This window comes from Aulonocara sp. 'chitande type north' Nkhata Bay, linkage group LG18 (assembly GCF_057382095.1).
Source record: "Aulonocara sp. 'chitande type north' Nkhata Bay isolate Kocher_YH1m ecotype deep benthic linkage group LG18, A_spYH_male_GT1.1, whole genome shotgun sequence".
Classification (NCBI taxonomy): domain Eukaryota; kingdom Metazoa; phylum Chordata; class Actinopteri; order Cichliformes; family Cichlidae; genus Aulonocara; species Aulonocara sp. 'chitande type north' Nkhata Bay.
The window spans coordinates 41473880-41499094 of record NC_141361.1 but is presented as its reverse complement, the minus strand read 5'-3'; the positions used below and the strand labels follow the sequence as shown (position 1 = coordinate 41499094).

At 42.7% G+C, this 25215-nt stretch overlaps 2 protein-coding genes across 10 annotated transcripts in view; one reads left to right on the top strand and one right to left on the bottom strand.

Moving 5' to 3' along the window:
- LOC147309308 (ADAMTS-like protein 2) overlaps positions 1 to 19293 on the top strand; it is a 65131-nt gene extending 45838 nt beyond the window's left edge. For 2 of the 4 annotated variants that reach the window (XM_086272054.1, XM_086272057.1), the window contains exons 16-20: positions 589 to 744; positions 1487 to 1657; positions 1739 to 1915; positions 2025 to 2178; positions 2265 to 3927. In XM_086272054.1, the coding sequence (XP_086128180.1) occupies positions 589 to 744; positions 1487 to 1657; positions 1739 to 1915; positions 2025 to 2178; positions 2265 to 2395 (789 nt within the window). In that variant the 3' untranslated portion in view covers positions 2396 to 3927. Of the gene's footprint in view, positions 1 to 588; positions 745 to 1486; positions 1658 to 1738; positions 1916 to 2024; positions 2179 to 2264; positions 3928 to 8434 lie in introns of those variants that run through there. The other 2 variants (XM_086272055.1, XM_086272056.1) reach the window with 2 other exon arrangements.
- Positions 19294 to 20464: 1171 nt separating this feature from the next.
- LOC147309307 (glycogen debranching enzyme-like) overlaps positions 20465 to 25215 on the bottom strand; it is a 40231-nt gene continuing 35480 nt past the window's right edge. For all 6 annotated transcript variants that reach the window (XM_086272051.1, XM_086272048.1, XM_086272052.1 and 3 more), the window contains 2 exons: positions 24911 to 25044; positions 20465 to 24820 (listed from right to left, as the gene is read on the bottom strand). In XM_086272051.1, coding sequence (XP_086128177.1) covers positions 24703 to 24820; positions 24911 to 25044 — 252 coding nt within the window. In that variant the 3' untranslated portion in view covers positions 20465 to 24702. The remainder of the gene's footprint in view (positions 24821 to 24910; positions 25045 to 25215) is intronic.

Below are 25215 nucleotides of genomic sequence, written 5' to 3'. Positions count from 1 at the left end.
CAACAGGTGAATTGAGAAAGAGCATTTGAGGACGAGACACAGACAGTTAGTAGGTGAAGAGGTGACACAAAGAGCATGTGGGGTCAACACACACACACACATGAGTTAGATTTATTTAGAGGAGAGATTAGTCATGTCTCGGCAAGAAAGAGGAACAATTCACTTTAAGACAAGAACGGAAAGTACCAGCCATGAAAATAGAAGATGATCTTCTGGGTTAAAAGTCATTGTGGTGTTGATCTGATCTATGTATAAAATGTATCTGTGACGCATGAAGGGGCGTCAGTAAACAAGCCCTGACGGTATAAAATCTGTGTATGCTTTGAGGAAGTCGGAGATCACTTGCTGTCGGCGTACAGAGTGTTCTTCCCACACGTGTGTAGTCATTAAAATCATTGTTTGACCAAGATCCTCTGGACCAAGGGTGGTTTGTACTCTCCTTCCTCAATTTTGAACCTTAACACAAGCAAGAAGAAACTTTCCATGATTCACCTTTTTGAGATTTTGTCTCCCGTCAGGAGGACACGTGAATATTGTCATGCTTCATCACACCAGCTGTCATTCATCGTTTCTCCCTCCGTGTGTCAGTGCTCAGCACGCTGTGGCTCTCGGGGCATCCGCACTCGAGAGGTTCGTTGCTCTATGGAGAGGAAACTATGTAACGAGACCTCTCGGCCAATAGAGAGCCAGGAATGTGAAGGCCCACCTTGTGACAGACGATGGAGCGTTTCTGATTGGGGACCTGTGAGTTCAGCCCTTTACTGTACCCACCACACACTGACACTGTCAATCACTGTTTCCAAGCCTGAAACTGTAAAGTTTGGTCATTTTGATGACCTGACAGTGTGTCTGTGAGAGGTATCACCAGATACGTCACCATGGTAACAAACCAGTCTCGAGTCACTCGGGTCTTTATCTTTTGATTTTCTTGTCGTTTTTAAAGTTTTCCAGGCTTTATGAGCGTCTGTGGACACTCGCTGCTTTTTCACTCGTTTACTTGAACCTGAATGTTTTTGTTGTTAAGCCACTAAACACTGCTTCATGCCCAACTCTGGGCTGTGTGTGCAGTGTGCAGACAGCTTAGCAAAGAACCACTTTGAAACTGCATATTAAGATTATTCGTTATTAGCACAAAAACACAGAGTTTGCAATGTTTTTTTTATTATTCTACGAAAAATGCCGAAGATAAAAGAGTTTAACAGGTTAAAATAGGTTTTATATAGAGCAACAAAGAACTACACAGAGCATTTGAAGCCTTTGGGCCTTCAGTCGATCCATCTCTTTGCTTCAGCCTCTCCTGAAATGGTCCCAGTGGAACGGCGGCTGTCAGTTACTGGGCTGAAAACCAGTGGATTACAGTGGGATAAACAGCAGATTAATCTGACTCGATTTTGCAGTGTTGTAGTTTTCAGAGGTGGAGGTTATGAGCAGCTTTTGTGCAGCGTGTAAATGTATTTTGCATGAAAATGTCTCTGCATTGTGTCAGTGCTCAGGTGAGTGCGGGGAGGGCAGGATGGTGCGTTCTGTGACCTGCCGTTCGTCAGGCGGACTTGTGATGTCAGACGGGCAGTGTGACCAGCCGTTACGCCCGTTGGCCATCTATCCCTGCGGTGACAGAGACTGTGCTCCACACTGGGTTGAGCAGGAGTGGCAACAGGTGACTGTGGCACAGTGAAGACATCATATTTTAACGCTATATAAGGATCGTGCACTCTTTAGTTTTGCGTCTGTGTTTCAGTGTAACGCTACCTGTGGCCGCGGCGTGCAACAGCGTCAGGTGGTGTGTGCTGGCCTGGAAGGAGGAGTGTTCAAAGAGTTTCCAGACAGCAGCTGTAACCAAACCAACAAACCGCAGATGAGCTCATCCTGCTTCCAGAGACCCTGCTCCAAGTGGTTCACCACATCCTGGTCTCAGGTAGCGACGCCTGTCATCAGCCACCCAGCACACAATCACAGCCGTCTCACATTTTTCAAACTTTCCTCAACAAACTACAATTGGCAAGTTTGACCTCTTGTTCACTCAGTGCAGCAAGACCTGTGGGCGTGGCGTCCAGGTTCGAGAGGTCAAGTGTTACCAAGGGGAGGAGCTGGAAACGAGGGGTCACAGCTGCGACTCTGCCCTCAAGCCAGAAACCAAGCAGAGCTGTGAAATCCAGAGCTGTCCGACAGAAGCACCAGGTATAAAAACTCCAAGAGCAGACGATGCCGCCGTGAGACGATGACTTTCTAACAGGAGCTTTGTTATGTGTGTGTTTATCCTGCAGCATCACAAGGAGCAGACTTCTGCCAGGACAAAGCAACAGCCAACTGCGCCCTGGTTCTCAAGGTGAAGCTGTGTTCCCACTGGTACTACAGGAAAGCCTGCTGCCAGTCCTGTAAGGCACCCAGACCCTGAAGCCTTCGCTGTAACCTCTCACCTCAGCATCAGCCACTGTTACCAAAGGTCACGCTTTTATTGGTGCTACACAAAGCTCGCTGCTCGCCGCAGTACATCAACATAACCTGATTACTTTTATCCAATCATTGATGTCAAAGGTCAACTTATGGTCACTGTATGATTCTCTCCTTATCATTGTGGGAAGTATACCAGTACGAGGTCTTCTCCCAGCATCCTTTCTGAACTATATCACTGACTGTGGTACTAGTTTAGTCACAACCTCCAACTCAGACAATGTGAAGATAGACTAGCTTTAGGGGGCGGAGCTGGGTGATGAGGAGGAAACAGTTCTTTCTGTGTTCATCGCTCCAGATAACAAATGTGTCATTTCTACGGTGCTAAAGAAGCTGTATGTAAACACGTCAGAGCCTAAAGCGACGGTCGTCACTGTGGCAGCAGACTGAGACAGGCGGGGAAACTCGGCCCTGTCCTTAATGTACACAAACGGGGAGTTTGGGCAGGTTGTCCTCCTGCTGCCAGCATGGAACGCAGCTCCTCGTCCTCCCCGCACAGCACGGCTACCGTAATGTCACCTGTCGTGTCCATACCGCCGCTTACGTCTTCAAATCGAACTGCATTTGAACAATATTTTCAGCCCTTCAAATGGAAACACAGCTGATATTCAAAGTGAACCTGGACACAGCACAGAAAAAAAACAGCTCATTGTGTTTCCATTTAAATGAAAGAATCCAAAGTATTAACTGAGTTTATCTATACAGCATCAAATCATAAAGTCGCCTCACAGTGCTTCACGTTGTATATAACATTGTAACGTGCCTTTTAATGGGATTAATGTGCCTTTGGAACTATTGTCAAGCGACATCTAACTGAAAACTGCGTTTTCACTGCAGCATCTCTAAAGATTGTTTCCTAGCTGGTAGTAATGAGTTGCCGTTGCACAAAATGATTCTTTAGCTTGCAGCCGGGGTCGTCCTCTGTAAATAAGATGGCTCTGGGAAAGCTGGTACAAGTTTACTGGTAAGGAGTCAAGAAACAATTGTGACTTCTGTGGGCTTTTCAACCTGCAGCAGCTGAAGGACAACACGCCAGCCGTGCAAACAGAGCAGCAGGAACACGCTGCTGCCAGTGAAAACTGCCCGGGCCAAACTCTCGTCTGCGTAGTACACTGTTTGTTTACCTGATGTTACACTGCCTCAGAGCTGCTGCTGCTCTGACTGTTTGTACTGTATCCCACTGAAAGAATTAAAGGTGAGTGTTTGTGTGTTGACCCACTGCTTCTTTGTAGTCGGACTGACCCTTGCATTTAGCGATGCTGTTGGATACCAAGGTGTAGTTGTGAAATAGAAGGAACGAGCTTAAACTTTAGTGGTGTGCAGCTTAAAGGTGGTAATTCAAGCTAGGTTGTATGTGTGTGTGAATAAAAGAAACAGACGTGAAGACGTGATCTGACCCTCTGTGTGGATGTGTGTCACAGTTAATCGTTAGATCAGTTTCACCCTTCATGACCTTCACAATTAACATCAACGTTAGAAAAGGTGAAATCTCAGGGCCCAGCCTCCTCTGCTCCACTGCTGCAGCCGAGCCCCCCACAGAGCCCTTTTTGTGCATTAACATTATCCATGATTGTGGTTGGAAAGGTAGATAGTTAACAGATATCCTCACAAAATAAAAGACAAACAGTCATAACATTGGATTTTCATAGATGAGACATCAGATACAAATATTCAATTAAGTTTTATTTATACAGTGCAAAACCACAACAGTCGCCCCAAGGCGGTTTATGTAAGTTAAAGACCCTAATAGCGAGGAAAACCCAACAATCATATGACCCCCTGTGAGCAGCACTTTCATGACAGTGGGAAGGAAAAACTCCCTTTTAACAGGAAGAAACCTTCAGCAGAACCAGGCTCAGGGTTCTCTTTACTAATCTACAAACATGACACATTATGTGAAATCCATAAGGAATCTTGTGGACTGGATTTTACTGCCATGGTTTGGGTCTAGTGATCCTTTATCCTGTAGTAAAACATTTCTACCCTGATGGCAGTGACGTCCTATAGGTCAACCTTGACTAAGGGACTTTGAGTGGTTGTAGCGCTTGTTAGATTATAATATTATTTTATGCCCTGTTATACCCCTAACTAAAGATTGTGAATTATTATGTAGTTTTAGTTTGCATTATTCTCCTGAATTAGAAGAAGCTGATAACTATTGCATTCGTTAAACTGATTTGCATTACATTAGACTGCTGATTTATTGTGGATGAATGATATTGTTTTATGATGTTATAAGAAATACTGTTTGCAGAAAGTCATCGCCTTATTTGTCTGATTAGAAGAGAACAGAGCATGCTGGAGTTTTCTGCCCCATCTCAGCAGGAGCAGATAAACGGGGAGCCAAGGTCGTAGCTTAGGCGCCGTGTGAGAGAAAAGCATGTGAATGTTTAAACTTTTATGATAAGGTGGGAGAACCAGAGGCTATAAGAGTTTGAGTAATCCTCCACCATTTTGAGATCTGATGCTGTCTGCATTCAGTTTCCATCTCCCACGTGTGTGACCATTAAAATCACCGTTTGACTCAACCCGGCCGGACCAGTGTTATTATTGTGGTTTTTCTCTTGTCTCCATCCCCAATATTTTGAACCATAACATCTTGGGGGCTCGTCCTGTGGTATTGGGGTGGAATTTAAAGGTTTGGACGGTCCGAGGTTGTCGAACGGACAGGCACAAGCCAGTGGTCTGACGTGAGTGGGCATAAGCCGGCTTATCTAAAGGTAAGGCACTACCTGTTGAATTTTTTCAAAGTGTGCCAAATTGGATATGACTAAATTAAAGTCTACTCACTGAAATTACTGGTAGAGGGTCTGTTTTGATTTTGATGAGGATCCGCGTGTGTTATGCAGTTAAAGTCGGTTAAGAGTATTTAATGAAGTTGAAAAAGTATGAAAGAAATGCTGGGTTAGAGTCCCAAGGAATTGAGTTAAAGGCTCAAGTAGTTTGGTAGGGAATTGGTCATGTTGTTGGTTAAAGTCCAAATTGGTTATAAGTGTGGTCCTGTGTGATCATCTCTAGGCACTTGCCTTAGTCACACTCTTGTTTTAAGGTGTTGACTGTTGTTTCAAATTGTTACAAATTATTATAGGACGGCACCGGAAGTTTCTAAGAAGCGCATAGCCCGGAGGTTACGCTCCCTCCTGGCCGTGGACGCGCGGCTTTGACCTGTCGGCGAACAGGGATAGTTCAGTTTGGCTTATCTGTGGGGTACAGGGCATCCTGAAATAAGCTAGGAGTTAGAGTCTCCTCACCGTTGGAAACGGTGTGATGTGCTTTTTTGGACACAGTTAAATTGAGTTAGGGATTTTAGAAATCAGGCCATAGGCTGTTCTGGAGGAAACAGATACTGGTTAATTGATTACAAAAAAGTTATCTTTCTTCGGTGAGACCCGTTATGGTAAAATTTTTTGAAATTTGTTAGGTGCTGAATCTGTCAGGCCTGTCAGTGGTTGTAAATATAAGACGTCTTTGTAATATAAAATAATAGAGTCTTGCCTGAGTTTTGTCTGACCCTGTGTGTGACGACAGCGCACTGCAGCGCTGCGAGCTATTTTTAGACTGTGTGTGAACATGCAAATGAGCTGTGAGGCGCACAGAGGATTTTTGCTTCCTGTTTAGTGTGTTTTTGAGTTTTATAATTATGATTTGCAAACAATGATACATGCCTGTAATTAAAACGCTGATTTTGCTGATTATAATATTACAAATAAGGTTTTGAATGACTATGCTGAATGTTTGATGTTTGGCTGGGTTTAGATATAGAAGAGACAAATTGTGCTTGATTAAGACCGGCACTTCAGCCGGTCTTAATCTTAATCTTAACTTCTTAATCTTAATCTTAATCTTCAACCGGTCTTAATCACAATCTTAAACTTAATCACAATCTTAATCACAATCTTACTCTGCCGGCACTTCAGCCGGCAGAGTAAGATTGTGATGAAAATGATATTAAATAAATCTCTTAGTGTGTTGATACAGGTGGCTACGGGCCTGAACCAACTGCCCCCCACGAGCACACAAAAGGTTAAATTAACCCACCTACAAACACACATACACTAGAGCTGGGCGATATGAGATTTTTTCATATCACGATATGTTTTTTTCATTTCAGGCGATAACGATATCTATCACGATATAAGCCAAATAACTATATTTGTAAGATTTAAATGTGCCGTTGCTCACAAGTAAAATGTGAAATAATCAGCAGCTTGTTTTTAAATATTTATTTCCCATAATAAGTTCAACAGGGTAGATGTACTTAAGGAACATGAGACTTTTTCAGATAAATAAAGGCAAATATTGCAAACTACACAAAAGGCAGCCGCTAAAGCGTTTAAGTTTCAAAATAGAACAAACAAAACAGACTAAATTGTCAATTCCACTTAGAAACAAAATATTAATTCTAAAAATAAATCTTAGTTTGTTTTACAGAAGATCAGACAAAACTGACTAACTTTTGTCAATATCAAATAAACTGAGAACTAAAAGGAAATTCTCAATCTCTCCTTGTTGTATAGCTGAGCTTTTCAAACAGTTTTAACAGTTACTTTAGTCTGACAAAAGCCGAATGATGAATTAGCGCTTCCAGTCAGAGACTGAGGCTACGTCCACACGTACACGGGTATTTTTGAAAACGGAGATTTTTCCATTTTCGTTTTAAAAAATAATTCCGTCCACACATAAAGGCAGAAATGAAGGAAAACGCTGCTATGAACATGCCAAAGCAGCAGGTGGCGCTAGATTCCTAACCGTGCCGAAATGTTGGCCAATCAGAAGTCTAGAAGCCTCGGTGGGAAAAAGTAAACAAAGCTGGGGCATAGAAGCAGAACCGAGTCGTATGTGTGGAGGGACAGTAACTGTGTGTGTATGTAAGCATTTAAACACTGTAGAGAGTAGAATTAACAGTATTGTAGAAATTCATTTCACCGAAACAATAACGTGGTGCACAGTGTGACGCATGCACCAGTTTATTGTATTTCCAGACTTGCTTTCGGCACAATTTACAGTGCACGCTACTCTGTTTTTTGTCAGACTTGAAATAGCCGAAATACCTTCACACTACGGAACTTCTATGGCTCTTCCGTTCGACAATCTCTCCGGCGTTGGAACCATCATCTGTTTTCTCTTCGGTCACGCTCGGTTGATTTTTCTAGTCGGCACACTCATTTCCTCCATTACGCGCTGGCTCCATTACCCGCTGGCTGCTTCCCAAACAAACACACGTGCGGCTTGGCACTTGTGCTGTACGTAACAAGTCACCCGACGTGACGCTGCGGCTGTGATTGGTTCGGCTCTGCGCTACTTAATTTGGATTGGCTGACCTTTTTTTTTTTTTTTTTGAGGACAAGAGCGGCGAGGTCTATCGCGATAGCTTAATTTCTCTATCGAGTAAAAGTTATATCGCGATACATATCGTTATCGTTCTATCGCCCAGCTCTAACATACACGCAATGAAGAAACAGCTTACACCCATGAACACGTGAAGATTTTCCAGCAAGTTTAAAGCAGTGAAACTTAACATACACCCGCCGTTAAACAATAAAGTTATCCACTACTAACAAATAAACTCTCTGGGTTGCAGGACAACAATTTAACTTCAAAAAAAAAAAAAAAAAAAAGAAGACACTGGTATGACCAACCAGTGAAGGCACGACAAATTTAGTGGTTAGGAAAGTCAAATTGTGACATGTTTTCTTCTGATTGATTAATACAAGTGATTACTGAATGAAAAAAAATTCCATTTTTGAACTTTTAAACAAAATCTTAAGAATTTTAACATGTACCTGTGTTGTCCTGTCAGCTTGGTGGGTTATGAGAGGATTATATGGTGAGAAAAAACAAAAAAAGGGGGAGAGAAGGCTGACACAGGGCCTGGCCCCGGTGTTTCTCCCCTCTCTGAATGACACAGCCAACACAACATCATTATTTTCGTTCTGTTTTGTTTTGTTTTTGTTTTGTTTTTTCTCTTTATGTTTGATTACAGGCTGCTTTGTTGGCCCAGAAAGCCGAGGCTGACCCTGGACTCCTGCTCCCCCTCCCTACCATCTTTGCTCTCTCCTCCACCATCTTTGATGTGACCCTGACCAAATGCTATAGCAGCTGGACCCACAACGACAACTTGAAGATGTCAACAGCGCTGCAGGAAAACGATCTTATGCAGCGGAGACGGAGAGCGTTAAATCCAAGGCCCGTTTCACTACACGGGGGAGATTTCCAGACAGCTTCAGCTGACAGAGCTGTGAGGAGACGCCCATTAAGCCCGGAGGAAAAGTGAGGCCGAGAAAGACAATGCTGACCTTAACCACTCTGCATCAAAGCTGTGCAGGACAGTGACGGACCAACACTGATCATCGGGCAGTAAAAAGGGCGTGCCAGAGACAGGAGGAGTAACTGAGGTCAGGAGGCACCTCAGAATGGACAAAAGCACCAGGAGAAAATAAGCTGAAGGCACAGGTGTCGGGGCTCGGCCAGGAGCTGACCTCTAAGAAGACTCGAACAGCAGAGCTGCAGAAGGCCGTGGAGCAAAGCAAGGGAAACATCAATGGACTTCAATCTGATGTGTATGGAAAAGACTGAGGTTTCTGCCCTCAGTAAGAGCTCAAGGCATCAGAGCAGAGACTGAGCATGGCTCAAGAGGAGCTGGCTGATAATCGAACCCATCAGGCTTGGAGTCCCAGACACAGGACTTGAAATCAGGCCGGAGCTTGCTGGAGCCAGATGAGCATTGTGATTTGTCCAGTCTGCTGTGGAGTGAACGTTAGGGGGATGGCTTCCTGTCGCCTCTGCCGTCCTCCGGTCGCTCAGCTTCCTTGGCTGCCCAGAGCCGGACTGAACGCTCGAGCCGAGACACCCCAGCAAACATGGACTCCATTCCCCTGGAATGGGACCACGACTACGACCTGAGCCGTGGGCTTGAAAGTGCAAGTGGGGATCCCAGAGAGCACCAGAGTGAGGAGGGAGACTTCCTTCGGCGCCCTGCCTCAGGCTTGTCAGATGTAGTGATCCCAGAGAGCCCTGAGGCCTTTGTTAAACTAACAGAACAAACACTGAGGTCTTCCACTGGGGAGGTTGCTGCTGCAGACTCTCATATACACCCTCTGGATGTCAGCTGTTTCCACCTGCAACAAACGGACAGCAGCCGCACTTCTGCAAGCACAGAAACGGACTCCTCATACATGGGATATCTGTGACTGATGGGCGACTAGCAGATCCCAGCAGCTCAGAGTCCCAGACTTCAAGAGTGATTGAGCGCTGGAAGCTCCGGCAGGCTCAGGACCTCAGCAAGGAGATGAGAAAAAAAGCAGAACGAGCAGCAGTGGCAGCAGCTGAACTCTGACATGAACAAAATCTTGACCTAGCTGGGAGAGACAGGAAGAGCTGGAGCAACAGCGTAGACTGAAGCTTGGCACGGACATCCAGACGGTTGAGCTGCGTATCAAAACCCTGACGGAGCTACAGAAGAAAAAGGGTCAAGTTAAGGAGGAGCGGAACAAGGAGAAGATGCAGGACACTGGAGAAAAGGACTGCCCCAATTGGGGCCAGAACCAGTAGGGACAGAACTTTGAGCAGCAGAACCGATGGATGTAAACAGACTGAAATGGAGGAGGGCAGGACCCAAGGGCACGCTTTAGGCCGTGGTTTACCCAGAACACCACAACAGGAAAGTGATGAACACAAACACCCACACAAACACACATACGCATTCGTCGATTGAGGGGGAAATGACACACACACATGCACAAATCGAAATGCTGATTCAATTCACTGAGAAGTGATACACACACACACGCTGATGCAATGAAGAATGCTTTACTAACAAATGCTGCACACTAACATTCAAATACGGAGTCTGTTATAACAACAAGAACCCATCAATTATTTATTGGTTAAATGCATTTCATGTCACCCAGAGGGCATTTGTAGATTTAGGGGACAAGGTCTATTGCAGTTTGGTAATGAAAATAATGTGTGTGCGTGATGTCTGTTTATGGCTCAAGGCCTCCACTGAATTGTTTACTGTGCTTCACACAGCCTAACAAGCAGTGTTGGGAAGGTTACTTTTAAAATGTATTCCATTACAGAATACAGAATACATGCCCCAAAATGTATTCTGTAACGTATTCCGTTACGTTACTCAATGAGAGTAACGTATTCTGAATACTTTGGATTACTTAATATATTATCATGCTTTTTACAACAACGTGAATGTACTATTGCTGTGTGATTTATTACTATTACTGAAGGTCCGCGACTCCGAACTGTAGTAAAGGGACCTCTGACTAATACGGCGGGGTCCCTGTCGGCTCGTAGCCGAAAAATAGCTTTACTTTGTTGTGTGGGTCAACTTTTCTTGCGAGAGACAGAGAGAGGCGTTGAAAGACTGCTCCAACGGAACTTATTGTTTCGGAGGAAAACACGAACACGGTGTACAGTCGAGTCTTAATAGCTTACTTACAACTGGGCTCGTCAGGCACTCTTCTTGGCTGCAGTGGTTATTATTATATTTACATGCTTCCAGCTCCCGTTTTTTCTCAATGACAACTCGTACCTTTCCACTCTCCTTTTTCTCCCTCCTCGCGCTCACAGACACATAACGTGTATGGCAGTCCATTCTCCCTGCAACACGGACTACACTGCCCATGATGCTACATTCTTTAGAGCTATGCTTGTAGCATTCTGCCTGTTAGCTTAGCACAACAACAACAACAACGAAAAGGCGCTCTCTCACCCAGGAAACACGCAGAGAGAGAGCGTCGCCCTGTAACCATGGCAACCGTAACGCTGCCGCCTGGAACAACAGAACGTAGCTGTCAAACAAAACCCAAACAGTCCTGACCCGCGACAAAATGAAACAGGAAAGTACCGCAGTGTAATCCATTTATTTCAACAAAGTAACTGTATTCTGAATACCACCTTTTTAAACGGTAACTGTAACGGAATACAGTTACTCATATTTTGTATTTTAAATACGTAACGGCGGTACATGTATTCCGTTACTCCCCAACACTGCTAACAAGGAGCAGTGGTACAGAGTGAAAATGATGAATGAACGGTGTGAGTTTTATTTCGGAGAGAATATGAAAAGGTTGTGTTGATTTAACTTAGTTGTTTAAGTTTCTGCCAAAGCAAAGCGTCTGTGTGTAACCAGTGTCCACTATTGAGTCAAGTAAATCCAACATGTTTTCGTTGGTGCAGAAAAGGAGTTTCAGTAACTGTATGCCTACACAATATTGTGTGTGGAGTTTTGGTTGATCTTTGGGTTTTGTTTGACACTAGGATGATTCTATCAGTGAGGTTTGGATTGTTTTCCTTCTGTAAGAGAGAGAAGGATGGTTTTATGTTTGAACATGTTTGCAATGGGCCCCAGTATCTGTTATTATATGAGTGTTTTATTGGTTACGTTTGTTTTTGCTTTCGTTACAGTGCACTGAGATAAGAACGTCTGAGAGGTGTGATCCACCGGTGGTGATATTTTTGGTATTTTGTGAGCTCCTGATTTAACAAATCGGCTCCTTAATCCAGGTCTGAGAGATTGAACTTTAAAGCGCTATAAAATATTCTTACTGAAAACAGTGGCAAAGTGTTTTTCTCCATGATTATAATGGGCTGGGGAGAAATTCACTTACATGGGACACTGATCGAATGAGAAGTCCTGAGCCTAAAAGGATTGCAGCGAGTCAATCCAGTCCAAAGAAAAAATAACAAACAAGGAACTGTTTCCTTTAAAATGATGACGTCATCTTGCTGGTGATGGAGGCTCGGATAGGTTGCGCGTGAGACCCCATTATCAGCAATATCTGGAATGAATGTGTGTGGATGTATGCATGTGACTGGACTGTGATGGACTGACGACTAAAAGTTTTAACTGACTTGATACTGAGACAAAAACGGTACCGACTTTAGGATTAGTAAATGTCCATAAACAATTCGCCCAGCCTGTAAAAGAAGGGTGGATGTTTTGTCTTGCTTTGTTTTGTTTTTGCAAGAACAGAAGGTTGACAGAGACTAAGGGGGGAGGCTGTAGCTGCACAGGAGTGTGAACTGCAGACTTAACCCTTTGGTTGCTAATTTTGAGTTACTGATGTTTACATTAAGAAAATTGTGTTTTAGTAGCTGTATTTCGATTAATGTATCATATTATATGGTTGGGAATGTTAAATGCTAAAGTGAAGAAAAGGTTTGATTCCACTCATGACTGAACATGTTATTATTAACCATAGTGGGTTACTGTAGAGAGTCAATTAACTTTTATAGAGGTAAAAAACAAAACAAAACAAAACCCTCTACCGAGGTCTATGAATAACAGGGGAATGATAGACTTGTCACACGCAAAATAGAGATATGTAATGATAAACACTGGTCCCCGCCTTTTGGGTGCTTTCTTGAAATAGTCAGCAATTTAAAAGTAAGATAGAACCGACAGGGGTGGTGCTGCACAAGAACAAGAGTAAGGTAAAGTAAAATATTGTGTTTAGCTTTGAGAAATTCAAATTAAAATGTACCATTACACTCAAAGGGTCAATATGAAGTTCAATATATGCTAATTTTGAATGAAGTACATGACTGGTGACTGTTCTGTCCTGAGCTTTTGTTTTTACAGCACCCGCTTGACCACAGCAACAGTTTCTCGTCACCGAAAAAGGGGTACTTGCAAAGAATAGAGAATGGGGAGGAATATCATCAAAACTGGGAAAGGTAAGCCCCAAAGGGGGTGATAACGCCATAACTTTCACTTATGGTCAAAATTCTCAAAATTTGACCCTGAACTTGAAAAATTCTTCAAACATTTAGAGACAGAGTGGAGGTTTAGATAAACATAATGTCACAAACCACATAAGGATGGAGCACTTGAATCGATAATATGGTGAATTGATATGCAGTGAAATGTTGATCATGTTGATTATGTTTATTCCAGTGTGTAGAGCAAGGTTATTACGGTATTATTAAAGACAACAAATGAAATAATGAAAACTAGAAGTGGAAAAACATTTGCGTTAACGGAAAGTTTTGTAAGCAGGAGATTAAAACTTATTTATATAATAATATCAAAAAATGTAGATCAGTGATTGCACTGGGCTTTCTATTTCACAAAAGTCAATTCATTTATGATATCTGAGGAAGTACTGTGATATTTTTATTGGGAGACACAAAGGAACATTTGGCACTTCCCACATCTCACATATGTTTTACTGTTGCACCCAACTATTCTACAACTGAAATGCCTTGGACCGTTAACCATTTCAGGCAAGTGGAGTGAACCATATTTTTCTGCACTCTCATCTGATTGGGCCTCCTTTTCTTGATCTTTGGAGAGAACTTTTCACTACTGGTATTATTCAGGTCTTGTTCACATGTTTGTCCCAGGTTTCTCAGCCAAGAGGAGCTTGAACTCCAGATACGGTGAATTCTTTTCGCACATTGAGATCACTGATAACTTTTAGCAACGATGTGATCTTGTAGAAACAATTAGGTGTCATGGATTCATTTATAAATGCGACTCTTATTTTTTACTTTACTGGAAAACATTTCTGCATTTTACCCATATTTTATTTTTAACTCAAAATCAAAAATTCCAGATTCTACTACATGTTGGTTTTGGACCAGATAGGACGACAGATTTCAGGTGGCCCTGTGTTTTTCTCTATTACATCTGCCACTGCATCTCGATAATCTTTGTGTGGCTCCTCCTGGGTTCTCACCCTCTCCTATCTGGCTCACATGACTCTCATCTTCTGAAAAATCTCTGTTTGAATCTCGCTCAATTATTCTGTTGAGAATTCTCTCCGCCTTTGTTAAAGAGTTGTCTACTAGGAAAAAGTGAAATAAATACAAGTAAAAAGTCCCAACGTGCACTAGAGTACACATTAATAAATTAGTCATGTTCTCTGTGAAACTAAATAAGCCAAATTCTTAAAGACCCCTTAAATTATTTACTAGATGTTTATTTTTGAATAAAATAAAAATCTGAGTTTAACAAAACATTTTAAATGTAAATATCAAGCTTACCTTTCTTTCTTCCATAAAATGTGCTGGTGGGCACGCCAGCCATTTTGAAAAGGTGGGGAAAACAATTGGCAAGGCCACACCCCCACACATGTTGTTAGATTTGTATTGTTGATTGTCATTTATGCTTAGAAATATTTACTTATATATGCTTAGAGTTTTGTAATTAGTTGTAGATTGGTAGAGGTTTTGATCCTTGATAGTCTGCAAACTTTGTGTGTATTAGACAGCACTTTGGGAGCATGAGAGGTCATACCGTGTCTTATTATTTTATGGTAGGATTAACGTAGTTGCGTCTGTTCTAGTCTAAGTGCTCTTTGTTTAGATGAACTGCAGGACTTCCTCACCGTGTTATCTAGGATGAACCATCTAGGGTGAGGGGGAGGCTACCCTCTTCCTGACCAAGGATGTTTGACCCTTTGATCAGCAGTCCCCACACACACACACACACACACACACACACACACACACACACACACACACACACACACACAGGCAAGGTACTCTTTGTTTGTATGTAGACGTCATATGTTAATGAACTTATGCATATTCATGTAACCTCAATAAAAGGACAGTGTATGGGAGAACGGACGAGACCAACTGGAGTCAAGCGGTTGTCCGGTTCTCTCCCGTGCACGAGTAACATGAAGAACTTTGCCTATTTGTGTCTTGCTTAGCAGTGTAATTATATTGTCTTAACGTTCCAGCGAATAGGTTTATGCTACAAACCTAACACATGTGATATAATGTTAAAGGTACTGTTTTCCTCTCTAAGAAACATCAGGACTTAGAGGAGTGGCAAGTAGAGTATGAGAGCTACAAGCAAAAACTAAATGTGTACTACAGTGCGCAAAAATGAATTACTGGGTCATCAGGGGGTTATGAGGGACATTTATAAAACTAAAAATCCCACAAACCTTGAAGTGCACTTGAAAAGCTCACACAAGAAGGTTAACCTAGCTTATCTTGAAGAGCTCCCCCACTCAACCCGCATCCCCAGAAAACAGCTAACCCCAGATAAGGCAGCGTGATGCATCCCGAGACAACAGGACTGGGACATCTAAATAAATGTGTGAAACAATCGCCTTCAAAAAGTCTATCAATTAACTTGAACCAAAATTAGGAACACCTGGTGCAGCAAGAGTTAATAATCTTAATACCCAAGGATAAGCAGAGGAGCATGATTGATATAATGGAACTGGGATTTGGTGACAATTTTTAATTTTTGCAAAACAAAACTAAAACTATAACTGGCGCTAATCAAAACTAAACTGAAACTAAGGATTTTCAGAAAATAAAAACTAGACTAAACTAGCAAAGAATTGGTAAAAACTAATTACAACTGGTAAAAAATTGACAATCTGGAGTCGAAGCTAAATAAAAATAAAAACAAATGAAAATGGCAAAATGTTTAAAACCCTGGTGCAGAGATTCGCAAAATCTGACCAGGAAACGTTATAAAATGGATTGTCGGAACAGTCAGCGTTAAAGTCACCTTAGGCAGTCCAGACTAAGATGGCGTTGAACATCTTCAGGGCGGAAAAGGGTTGGTGTGACCAAGGTGTGGTTTGGCTTGTTGTATGTATAGTTTGAGATCATATGGCTCTGGATAGACCAGTTACCAGGGCATGGAAGGAGGACAGACTCATTAAATGAGGAGAAGGAATTTCCTGGGATTGGAGATCCTCTGGGTGAGTGGTTGACTGAAAGCATTCATAAAATAAAAGCTATCTGTTGTTATTCACTGATAATAGATTGAAAATTGGCCACATTTACAGCTGTATTGACTTGTGGTGGACGTAGTCTGCTTCATGTTTAAGCACTCTAATTAACAGATTGAAAATAGACACATTAAAGGAAGAGTGTGCAGCGCCACCCTGTCAGACGCCAGTGACGGTGGGGCTCAGTGATGAATTAGGTGAGCTGCATTCATGGCTGACTCATAGCAGAGTTTCCCCTGCTGTGGTCAGTGAAGGAAAAACCAGGGGAAGGTCAAATTTAAGAGAGCCATCTATGAACGTTTATGTGTCAAGTTAAACGGGATAAAAGGGGGTGTTTTACTGTTATTATTGTATGAGAATCATGCAACAAGCATTGCATTGATCATCATTTATTGAAGCTTTTGACCTTATACTAACATCTGTGTTCCTGTGATTGTTATAACCTCTGATTAATCTTCTATTTACAGGTGTTAGGATAATGATATAATCTTTCTTTGCAGGTGTAACCATGATAATTTTTATACATATTGCAGTTTGTTGCTCATTGTAGAGTTGTGCTCAAGTTAATAAGGGTTAAAAGCTACAGTCAGCGCGAATGTCTGACTGATCTATTGAGGGAAAAGGCTTCGAGCATAGAGGGCCGAACGCGCTTACATAACATTGATATCATGTTATTCTTTGTGATCTTTTATTCAATTATGTCTTTAAGCTAAGTTCTAAATAGTGGCAGTTGATTAAACGACATTTATTAAAATATTAAATACCTGAGTCAGAACATCACACACAGATCACCTTAACAATCTGGGAAACCTTGTAGCTGCCTAACCTTTTCTTTGAATGTTCTAGCTCCGTTGATTTGACACATGGAAAGTGTCAAAAAAGGGGGGAAAGTTGAGCTTTAACATCAAACAAGGATTATTTGAACATTTTTATAACTTCATTTGTGTCTTTAATAACTTAGGAATGGTAAAGCTTAAGCTAATAGTGGCCCGAGAAGTTTCCGGACTTTCTGTAGAGGATCAGTGAGAAGCATAAATCATTATTTCCATGTTTAGGCATTAATCATTGAAATGAACTGAATTAATTAGACAAATTAATAATTTTTAGACACACCTTGCATATGTGCTTATAATGAGTTGGCACTTGGTCTTTTGAAGGTCATAAGCTTCGTTCGGCGTGATGGTCCGGACTGATATATTGTAGGTATTGACTTTGAGTGCAGAGGGCTAAATGCATACACGCTTACACACACATAGGATATGATTAGAATAAGTCCCTGGGACATTCTGAATGTTTTAGACCAATTTTGAAACACTAGAAGGTCAGTAGATAACAACATTAGATTATTAGGGTTAGGAAGAGGGGTGTTTTGGTTTTCTGTCTCTTACAGAGAAAGGAACAGACACCAGACGAGGTCACAGAGATACGAGGATCCTTGGCAGCAGAGACAGATACGGTGACTGCCGAGACACCAACTGGGTCCAAGGGTGATGGCGTTTGGGCTCCGGGTAGTCACCTCAAAAGGATGGATTCCATAAACACAGCAATAACCATGAAGGGGTTGGCGGAAATCCGGGAACACCAGACCAACGAGGTTCGAAAGGCTCTTGGGCAAAAGGGGGACGCCTTCCTGATCTTTTTCTGGAGGACACACAGGACCTGAGGATACACAGATCGTTGTTTGAAATCGAGGCAGAATAATCCCCTGATCTGTGCCACGACTGAAGGGTTGTCTAACCCCTGAGGTTGAAGAAAGAAGAGCAGAGGATCACCCAACTGGACGACACTGGTAGCTGCAGCAATAAAATAAAGGCTAAAAGCTCCTCGGACAGAGGTTCTAGTCTGAGTACGTCTGAAGGGTATAAGGTAGCACCAAATAAAGCTGTGGAAGAACTGGGGAGTGTCATCTGTACCTGCTATTGTTGGAATAATAGTTTTTCTTGCATCTGAACTGCGCAAACACAGAGGTCATCTCACATATGGTTCACCCATCAGGGGGACAAAGGACCTCAGGAGTGAGAAGAGATGAACCCGGCCACACTGGATTATAGGGTGTTGGTGAGCTCATTATTCTAACGAGCTCATCAGGGGGAATTGTTAGATTATAATATTATTTTATGCCATGTTATACCCCTAGTTAAAGATTGTGAATTATTATGTAGTTTTAGTTTGCAGTATTCTCCTGAATTAGAAGAAGCTGATAACTATTGCATTCGTTAAACTGATTTGAATTACATTAGACTGCTGATTTATTGTGGATGAATGATATTGTTTTATGATGTTATAAGAAATACTGTTTGCAGAAAGTCATCGCCTTATTTGTCTGATTAGAAGAGAACAGAGCATGCTGGAGTTTTCTGCCCCATCTCAGCAGGAGCAGATAAACGGGGAGCCAAGGTTGTAGCTTAGGCGCCGTGTGAGAGAAAAGCATGTGAATGTTTAGGCTTTTATGATAAGGTGGGGGCACCAGAGGCTATAAGAGTTTGAGTAATCCTCCACCATTTTGAGATCAGAGGCTGTCTGCATTCAGTTTCCATCTCCCACGTGTGTGACCATTAAAATCGTTTGACTTAACCCGGCCGGACCAGTGTTGTTATTTTGGTTTTTCTCTTGTCTCCATCCCCAATATTTTGAACCATAACACGCTCTGTACCCTCTTTATCAAAACCTCAGGACGGGACAGCTGAGTGTGATCAGCTGAGCCCTTGGTATTTCTCCAGCTTCTCGTGTTCCTTCTTCCTGATGTTGCTGTCATTCGGAACCGCTACATCGATCACTACGGCCGTCTTCTTCTGTTTGTCTACCACCACTATGTCCGGTTGGTTAGCCACCACCATTTTGTCCGTCTGTATCTGGAAGTCCCACAGGATCTTAGCTCGGTCATTCTCCACCACCCTTGGGGGCATCTCCCATTGTGACCTCGGGACTTCCAGGTTATACTCGGCACAGATGTTCCTGTACACTATGCCGGCCACTTGGTTATGGCGTTCCATGTATGCCCTGCCTGCTAGCATCTTGCACCCTGCTGTTATGTGCTGGATTGTCTCTGGGGCATCTTTACACAGCCTGCACCTGGGGTCTGCTGCCTGAGGTATTCACTGAGCACGCGGTCAGTTGGGGCCATCTTCCTGATGTATTCGTGGATGTTCATTATCTCATCCTGGACTGTGTTGCTGACACTCACCAGTTCCCGGCCTCCTTCCTTCTGCTTAGCGTACAGCCTCAGGGTGCTGGACTTGGGGAAAAACCCTCCATGCATGGTCAGGAGTCTTGATATCAGTGGCTTCTATCTCCTCCTTTGCTCAACTTATCCCAGCAGGGTACCTGATCATGGGCAGGGCGTAGGTGTTGGTAGCCCGGATCTTGTTCTTACCGTTCAGCTGACTCCTCAGGACCTGCCTGACCCTCTGCAGATACTTGGTGGTTGGAGCTTTCCTAGCGACCTCTTCATGGTTCCCATTTGCCTGTGGGATCCCCAGGTACTTGTAGCTGTCCTCTATGTCTGCAGTGTCCCTTCATTGGCTTCCTGTTAAATCCAGAATTCAAAATCCTGCCCCTCACATACAAGGTCTTAAATAATCAGGCCCCATCTTATCTTAATGACCTTGTAGTACCATATCACCCTATTAGAGCACTTCGCTCTCGCTCTGCAGGCCTACTTGTTGTTCCTAGAGTATTTATAAGTAGAATGGAAGGCAGAGCCTTCAGTTTTCAGGCCCCTCTTCTGTGGAACCAGCTTCCAGTTTGGATTCAGGAGACAGACACTATCTCTACTTTCAAGATTAGGCTTCAAACTTTCCTTTTTGCTAAAGCATATAGTTAGGGCTGGACCAGGTGACCCTGAATCCTCCCTTAGTTATGCTGCAATAGACGTAGGCTGCCGGGGATTCCCATGATGCACTGGGTGTTTCTTCTTCACTCACTATGTGTTAACAGACCTCTCTGCATTGAATCATATCTGTTATTAACCTCTGTCTCTCTTCCACAGCATGTCTTTATCCTGTCTTCCTTCTCTCACCCCAACCAATCACAGCAGATGGCCCCGCCCCTCCCTGAGCCTGGTTCTGCTGGAGGTTTCTTCCTGTTAAAAGGGAGTTTTTCCTTCCCACTGTCGCCAAAGTGCTGCTCATAGGGGTCATATGATTGTTGGGTTTTTCCTCTGTATGTATTACTGTAGGGTCGACCTTACAATATAAAGCGCCTTGAGGCGACTGCTGTTGTGATTTGGTGCTGTGTAAATAACATTGAATTGAAGAGAAGAGCTGTACATAGCCACACATACACAGAGGTGAGAGCACTAAGGTCAACAGTTTATTCAGCACTGCCATTGTGTGAACAACACATACGTTTCAGTTACATTCTTGGGGTTCCAGCATTTATTCAGTGGACCTCTGTTTAGGTGTGCACTGTGGTCAAACTATTATAAACCAACTTATATATGCAGTGTTGGGAGTAATGGAACACATGTACCACCGTTAAGTATTTAAAATACAAAATATGAGTAACTGTATTCCGTTACAGTTACCGTTAGGTGGTATTCAGAATACAGTTACTTTGTTGAAATAAATGGATTACACGGCGGTCTTGTCCTGTTTGATATGTTCGGCTGTCCCCGCTCTATTTTTGGTTTCCACGCCGGTGGAAACCCAAACAAAACATGGATTAATTGGCTCTAATGTCTGTGTCTCAATCTTGCGTCTCATAATGACGTGAAGAAATATATATTTTAAATGATTTAATATGAAGGCAACAGGCAGAGTGTTACAGGCATAGCGCTAAAGCATGCAGCCTGATGGGCAGTGTAGTCCGTTTAACTGCCATAAATGTAAATTATGTCAGTTTGTTTAAGTGACGTAAAGGGAAGTAAAAGGCATGTGCAAGAAGCTAAGTTAATAAGTTAACTAAGGCAGAAGAAGGAATAAATAAGCAGTTTAAAGTAAAAGAAAGCTGCAAAGAAGAAGAAATTGGGAATTATTTTTGTTAAGTTGTTCCTGAAGCGGACTCATTCCCTCACGGTTACGTGCAGCCAGCGAGGTACGTTAACTGTGTTTGTTTATCGCGTATTTGTTAACTTGGGTTTAAATGTTTATTTGTAATATTTATGTTGGTCATTCTGTACTTTTATGTAATAACAGTTTGAAGGTGGATTTTATGGGGTTTCTGAGGAGAAGTGTGACGGAAGAATAAATCCATCTGTGAATGAAGAACCGTGGTGTCGTGTATTAACTGGAGGGAGTGATAGTCCGTGCTGCAGGGAGAATGGACTGCCATACCCGTGATGTGTCTGTGAGCGAGGGAGGGAGAGAAAGGAAAAGTACGAGCTGTCATTGAGCAGAAACGGGAGCTGGAAGCATGTAAATATAATAATAACCACTGCAGCCAAGTCAGTGCCTGACGAGCCCAGTTGTAAGTAAGCTATCAAGACTTGACTGTACACTGTGTTCGTGTTTTCCTCTGAAACAATAAGTTCGGTTGGAGCAGCCTTTCAACGCCTCTCTCTGTCTCTGCTAGCAAACTTGACCCAGACAACAAAGTAAAGCTAGTTTTCAGCTACGAGCCCGACGTATTAGCCAGAGGTCCCTTTACTACGGTTCAGAGCTGCGGACCTGTTTTATATACGCACGGAATAGTTTTCTATACGAAAAAAGTGCAGCTTTACCTAATGTCCACCTACTGTTACTCATTTATATTAAGATTTAAACATCTAGTTGGTGTTGGTGTGGAGAGTAACCTTCAGTAACAGTAACAAATCACACAGCAATAGGACATTCATGTAGTTGTGAAAAGCATGATAATATATTAAGTAATCCAAAGTATTCAGAATACATTACAAACTACATTTTGGGGCATGTAATCTGTAATCTGTAGTGGAATACATTTTAAAAGTAACCTTCCCAACACTGGATATATGTTGTGTGACACCTTGGTAACAAGAGAGCTTAAATTCAATTATATATATATTTGATGAGCCTGAACAAGCTGATATTAATTAATTTGAAATGCTTTCTAATTACTGAGATTTCAGATGGTGTCAGGACTGTTCAATACTTTGTCATTTTTCATTATTACAGTTTTAAGGATATTTGTAGCTTGAATTCTTTACGTGTACACTGGATATTACCAGCATCTCAATAGCACCTTTGTTGTTCACTTCTTACCTGCCGAGTGTGAATATTTAGTGGTGGTACAGAAATACTAACTGCATCATATGAAGTGTATTATACAGGGAGTGCAGAATTATTAGGCAAATGAGTATTTTGTCCACATCATCCTCTTCATGCATGTTGTCTTACTCCAAGCTGTGTAGGCTCTAAAGCCTACTACCAATTAAGCATATTAGGTGATGTGCATCTCTGTAATGAGAAGGGGTGTGGTCTAATGACATCAACACCCTATATCAGGTGTGCATAATTATTAGGCAACGTCCTTTCCTTTGGCAAAATGGGTCAGAAGAAGGACTTGACAGGCTCAGAAAAGTCAAAAATAGTGAGATATCTTGCAAAGGGATGCAGCAGTCTCAAAATTGCAAAGCTTCTGAAGCGTGATCATCGAACAATCAAGCGTTTCATTCAAAATAGTCAACAGGGTCGCAAGAAGCGTGTGGAAAAACCAAGGCGCCAAATAACTGCCCATGAACTGAGAAAAGTCAAGCGTGCAGCTGCCAAGATGCCACTTGCCACCAGTTTGGCCATATTTCAGAGCTGCAACATCACTGGAGTGCCCAAAAGCACAAGGTGTGCAATACTCAGAGACATGGCCAAGGTAAGAAAGGCTGAAAGACGACCACCACTGAACAAGACACACAAGCTGAAACGTCAAGACTGGGCCAAGAAATATCTCAAGACTGGTTTTTCTAAGGTTTTATGGACTGATGAAATGAGAGTGAGTCTTGATGGACCAGATGGATGGGCCCGTGGCTGGATTGGTAAAGGGCAGAGAGCTCCAGTCCGACTCAGACGCCAGCAAGGTGGAGGTGGAGTACTGGTTTGGGCTGGTATCATCAAAGATGAGCTTGTGGGGCCTTTTCGGGTTAAGGATGGAGTCAAGCTCAACTCCCAGTCCTACTGCCAGTTTCTGGAAGACACCTTCAAGCAGTGGTACAGGAAGAAGTCTGCATCCTTCAAGAAAAACATGATTTTCATGCAGGACAATGCTCCATCACACGCGTCCAAGTACTCCACAGCGTGGCTGGCAAGAAAGGGTATAAAAGAAGAAAAACTAATGACATGGCCTCCTTGTTCACCTGATCTGAACCCCATTGAGAACCTGTGGTCCATCATCAAATGTGAGATTTACAAGGAGGGAAAACAGTACACCTCTCTGAACAGTGTCTGGGAGGCTGTGGTTGCTGCTGCACGCAATGTTGATGGTGAACAGATCAAAACACTGACAGAATCCATGGATGGCAGGCTTTTGAGTGTCCTTGCAAAGAAAGGTGGCTATATTGGTCGCTGATTTGTTTTTGTTTTGTTTTTGAATGTCAGAAATGTATATTTGTGAATGTGGAGATGTTATATTGGTGTCACTGGTAAAAATAAATAATTGAAATGGGTATATATTTGTTTTTTGTTAAGTTGCCTAATAATTATGCACAGTAATAGTCACCTGCACACACAGATATCCCCCTAAAATAGCTCAAACTAAAAACAAACTAAAAACTACTTCCAAAAACATTCAGCTTTGATATTAATGAGTTTTTTGGGTTCATTGAGAACATGGTTGTTGTTCAATAATAAAATTATTCCTCAAAAATACAACTTGCCTAATAATTCTGCACTCCCTGTATGACAGGTGTAAAGGTACAGGCTGGAGGGTTTTTCTGTTCCATAGAGAAGCTAAACTTAACCTACATTCACACCAACATTAACACGCTACCAGTGCTGCTACAGCTCGTCGTGCAGCAGGTGTTCGCTGCAGGTCAGGAGACAGGACACTGTGACAGATGTAGGATAAAAGCACACAGCAGATTTCAGTAGCAAACATGAGCCTTGGTGAACAGCAATGACCCACAAAGAAAAACATCTTCTCTTTTTATTTAAAATAACTGCTATGGGGACAGAATGCACAGTGGCTCATAATGGTTTTAACACCAACCCTGTGAGTCAACGCCTACCAAACGCTTTTCATCCATACCAAGATCATGTCTTTGGTATGGATGTCTGCAGGATCAGACACGTTAACGTTCACCACACTTAGCAGCTGCTACAGTCTAAAGACTGGCTGGACTTTAAAATGTGCTGCATTCAGGTCATATGGGAAACATAGGAAATATGAGCTACATCAGCTTTCTGCTGGGACCTTATCTTTTATTTAGCTTGCAAACTTAACTACAACCAAATGCAATCAAGGCTGGTTAGTAAACACTTTAAGCACTGCAGTATTTATTTGGAAATGCTACCAGAACCCCCCTCTGGAAAAAAAGAAAACAGTGTGATTCCATCCACACTGACCCTCTCGTCCACTTTTCTGAGTGGATGCTGTGATTGGCTGGTGATGAACTGAGCAACAGGTGGCCCTCTGCACAGGTCTACAGGTCATACAGGACCTCCAGCACAGTGGCTAGAGACCAGGCCTGGGTCTCACAGCTGAATGGACAGTGCTGGCCATTCTCATTGGTCAGCTCTGGCAGACCCTTCCATGGAGACCTGGTGGAGGTGGACAGGTAGGGACAGGTTAGTAAAGAAAAGCAATAAAAGGCAGTCGTTTCATCAGAGGTACAGGGGAGAGCGGCCTACCTCTCCAGGTGAGTGTAATGTTGTGACAGAACATTTTTCACCAAGGTAACCGTTTTGGTGTACGTGTCTTCTCCCAGCTTCTTTGCAAAGTAGAGTTTAGCACGCAGGAAGTACCCGACTGGCCACAGCCATTCCTACGCACAAACACAAAGTGTGTAACAGGTTGTGTGACACGTTATAGGTAATGTATCCGAAATCTGACAGTGAATCCTCTGAGTGCAGCCTGTAGGTGGATGATTTTCTACCCAGAGTCCATGTCTCTGACTTTTCTACCAGTGGAGATCTGATGCATTATTAAAGTTAAC